Genomic DNA, 4,404 nt, shown 5'->3' on the forward strand with positions numbered 1-4,404 from the left:
CTCACTGGGTCCCACAAACCGACCCCAGCCTGACCCGCATTGTGTCCCACACACCGTCCCCAGCCTGACCCTCACTGCGTCCCACGCCCCCCCTCAACACTGACCCTCCGACAGCGCAGTCCTCCCTCAGCACTGACCCTCCGACAGCGCGGTCCTCCCTCAGCACTGACCCTCCGACAGCGCGGTCCTCCCTCAGCACTGACCCACCCAGAGTGCTGTGCTTGAGAATCCCACCACCCCAGGCCTGTTGGTCCCTGAGGTTTCCCCCTTGATCACCACCACCCAATGAGAATTGCTTTGCCAAGCCTCTCCTGTTGGCTGCTGGCTGTATCTCCTGCCTTTTCTGCAGGCAGGGCTGGCACGCTTCAGAATGTGTGGAGAACCGTGCGAGAGAAAGCACCATATTTTGCCCTGGAATCTGTTTACCTGCCGTCACACGCAAAATGATAATTGCCGCAATAAACTGTGGGTGTGTAGTGTTGCCAAGCTGGGCACAGGCCAGATGCCTTTGACAGGTTTGCAAGTCATAATGCTGCTTAATAGCACTGTACAGATCAGCAAACAATGCATCCTGACTGCATTTGAACAACAATGTGGAGCTTTCAGACTGGGTCACAGTGTTCTCAATGGTGACCTGTTTATCGGCAGAGGGGATAATGACTGCAGTAAAGATTTAAGAGGCTGATATCTCTTTCGGAGCAGCAAGGACAGGCTTATCAGGAAGATTTGGGAACAGCCCACAGCTCTTCTCTCTGTGAAGATAAGGCTAGAAGGTGTGACAGACCAACGATGAAAGGGTTCAGTCGGTTAGCTCAGATGGTCAGAGCGTGCTGCTACTAATGCCCAACGTCGTGGGCTCAGTTCCCCCACGCTCACCAGGTCTGACGTCACGGTTTGTAAGCTGCAGATTTGCACTTGCAGTGTATTAGTTTGGTGTTGTTTCTCTGGGGTAGCACGGTGGCTCAGTGGTAAGCACTGCTGCCTCATGGCGCCAGGGACCCCAGATCAATTCCTGCCTCCAGCCGCTGTCTGTGTGGAGTATGCACATTCTCCCCATGTCTGCATGGGTTCACTCCGGGTGCTCCCACAGTCCAAAGATGTGTAGGTTAGGGAGGATTGGCCGTGCTAAATTACCCATAGTGTTCAGGGATGTGTAGGTTAGGGTGGATTGGCCGTGCTAAACTGTCCCATAGTGTTCAGGGATGTGTGGAGTTTGCACATTCTCCCCATGTCTGCTTGGGTTCACTCCGGGTGCTCCAACAGTCCAAAGATGTGTAGGTTAGGGTGGATTGGCCATGCTAAATTGTCCCATAGTGTTCAGGGATGTGCAGGTTAGGGTGGATTGACCGTGCTAAATTGTCCCGTAGTGTTCAGGGATGTGTCGCCCCACCCATCCAGAGAATGAGAGACATATCCTCACATGGGTGGGGCGAAGAGCTTACAACTCAAATGGTTAGGAGAGACAGACAAACGGCAGATGCTGGAATCCGAGGTAGACAGCAAGCCAGGCAGCGTCAGGAGGTGCAGACGTCCTACTCGAAACATTGACTTCTCCACCTCCTCATGCTGCCTGGCCGGATATGTTAAGGGGAAGCGCGAGAATCTCAGAAGGGAGGAAGAGGTGAGCAGGATATGCCGATGAGGTGAAAGGGCACTCCCTCAATACTCACCCTTCCACAAAGCGACACTCACTGAGTCCACACACTCCGACAGTGCGGCCCTCCCTCAGCACTGACCCTCCGACAGTGTGGACCTCCCTCAGCACTGACCCTCCGACAGTGCGGCCCTCCCTCAACACTGACCCTCCGACAGCGCGGCCCTCCCTCAGCACTGACCCTCCGACAGTGTGGACCTCCGGCCCTCCCTCAGCACTGACCCTGCAATAGTTCTTTTCTCAGATCCTGAAGCTGTTCATGTCCAAATGTTATAAGATCAGGGCAATATCTAGGCTATGACCATCTCCAATGAGACAATCTAACCACTGCCCCATGACATTCAATGTTGTTACTGTCACTGTATCCCTCACTATGAACATCCTGGGGGTTACTATTCACCAGAAACTCAACTGGACTATTCTCGTAAATACTGGCTACAAGAGCAGGTCAGAGGCTGGGAATCCTGCAGCGAGTAACTCCCCTCCTGACTCTCCCCCCGAAGCCTGTCCCACCATCTACAAGGCACGGGTCAGGAGGGTGAGGGAATACTCCCCCCTTGCCCCTGGATGGGGGCAGCTCCAACCACCCTAACCTATACATTCCTGAACACTGTGGGACTATTTAGCACGGCCAATCCACCCTAACCTATACATTCCTGAACACTGTGGGACTATTTAGCACGGCCAATCCACCCTAACCTATACATTCCTGAACACTGTGGGACTATTTAGCACGGCCAATCCACCCTAACCTATACATTCCTGAACACTGTGGGACTATTTAGCACGGCCAATCCACCCTAACCTATACATTCCTGAACACTGTGGGACTATTTAGCACGGCCAATCCACCCTAACCTATACATTCCTGAACACTGTGGGACTATTTAGCACGGCCAATCCACCCTAACCTATACATTCCTGAACACTGTGGGACTATTTAGCACGGCCAATCCACCCTAACCTATACATTCCTGAACACTGTGGGACTATTTAGCACGGCCAATCCACCCTAACGTGCACATCCCTGAACACTATGGGACAATTTAGCACGGTCAATCCACCCTAACCTACACATCCCTGAACACTATGGGACAATTTAGCACGGCCAATCCCCCCTAACCTGCACATCCCTGAACACTATGGGACAATTTAGCACGGACAATCCACCCTAACCTCCACATCCCCGAACACTATGGGACAATTTAGCACGGCCAATCCACCCTAACCTACACACCTTTGGACTGTGGGAGGAAACCGGAGCACCCGGAGGAAACCCACACAGACACAGGGAGAATGTGCAAACTCCACACGGACAGTCTCCCCCAAGGCTGGGATCGAACCCGGGTCCCTGGCGCCATGAGGCAGCAGCGCTAACCACTGAGCCACCGTGCTGTCCCCCCAAACACAAACAAGAGGGCACAGATTTGAAGTGGTTCGTAAACATATTAAATATGGTCTGGCTCTGCAATGGTAATGTGGGTGGAGATGTTTTAAATTGAGGAGTTGAAGAGGGACATGGGATATTTAAATACATACAATGCACGAGAGCTATGGGTAAAGGCAAGTGAGCGTGTGTCGGATTCATAACATTGAGTCGAGGCTGGTACCTTCACAATGGCTCAAAGGCCCCTGTTTGTGCCTTAACAGTTCTGCCATCTGAAATCTCAGCCTGACTTGTTGAGACTTGGGCCCTGTGTGGGCAGGTGGGGCCTCGGGCCTAGTTGGCAGGCAAGGGCCTGGCTGACGAGAGGGGCCCTGGCAGTGGGTGGGTGCCTTGGCCCTGGTCGGTAGTTGGAGCCTCGGGCCTGGTTGGCGGGCGGGTGGAGCCTCGGGCCTGGTTGGCGTGCTGGGGCCTGGCGGGGCGTTGAGGGTAGCTCGCCGTCTTTCTGCGGGAGGCTTTCCGGATAAATAGCCCAAGGAGTCTTAACCCGTGTCCCACAACTGTCCTTCAGATCACGTCGCGGCTGGCTGAAGTCTTTAACCAGCGGTGTGAGGTAAACCGACGAGCAGCCACTAGCGGCTGCGTCATAAACACGTGCGGCTGGGTGAAGGGCTCGGGTTACCAGGCCTTGGTACACGCAGCCTCGGCCTTCGAAGTGGACGCTGCCATCGTCCTGGACCAGGAGCGCCTCTACAACGAGCTGAAGCGAGACCTGCCTCACTTTGTGAAGACGGCGCTGCTGCCCAAGTCTGGCGGGGCGGTCGAACGTTCCAAGGACTTCCGCCGGGAGAGCCGCGACGAGAAGATCCGCGAGTACTTCTACGGCTTCCGCGGCAGCTTCTACCCCCACGCCTTTGACGTGCGCTTCTCCGACGTGCGCATCTTTAAGGTGGGCGCCCCCACCATCCCCGACTCCTGCCTGCCCCTGGGCATGTCGCAGGAGGACAACCAGCTGAAGCTGGTGCCCGTGCAGCCCGGCCGGGACCTGGTGCACCACCTGCTGAGCGTCAGCACGGCCGACTCCCCCGAGGAGAACCTGATCGAGACCAGCGTGGCCGGCTTCATCGTGGTCACCAGCGTGGACGTCGAGAGGCAGCTCTTCACCGTGCTCTCTCCGGCTCCACGCCCTCTGCCCAAGAGCATCCTGCTCATCATGGACATCCGCTTCATGGACCTCAAGTAGGGAGGAGGAGGGGGGAGGCAGGACCATTCTGAAACTCCACTCCCGCCCACCGACCCCGCCCTCATCCACTCCCCGTCTCCCCCCGCCCTCATCCACTCCCTGTCTCCCCCCGCCCTCATCCAC

The 4,404-nt window shown here is 55.8% G+C and overlaps 1 protein-coding gene across 4 annotated transcripts in view; it reads left to right on the plus strand.

The window, feature by feature from the left end:
• Window positions 1-4,395, plus strand: part of LOC122547525 (polyribonucleotide 5'-hydroxyl-kinase Clp1) — a 17,296-nt gene extending 12,901 nt beyond the window's left edge. For all 4 annotated transcript variants that reach the window (XM_043686137.1, XM_043686139.1, XM_043686141.1 and 1 more), the window contains exon 3: window positions 3,610-4,395. In XM_043686137.1, the coding sequence (XP_043542072.1) occupies window positions 3,610-4,281 (672 nt within the window). In that variant the 3' untranslated portion in view covers window positions 4,282-4,395. The remainder of the gene's footprint in view (window positions 1-3,609) is intronic.
• Window positions 4,396-4,404: the final 9 nt, after the last annotated feature.

Source organism: Chiloscyllium plagiosum, unplaced genomic scaffold, assembly GCF_004010195.1.
Source record: "Chiloscyllium plagiosum isolate BGI_BamShark_2017 unplaced genomic scaffold, ASM401019v2 scaf_5190, whole genome shotgun sequence".
NCBI lineage: Eukaryota > Metazoa > Chordata > Chondrichthyes > Orectolobiformes > Hemiscylliidae > Chiloscyllium > Chiloscyllium plagiosum.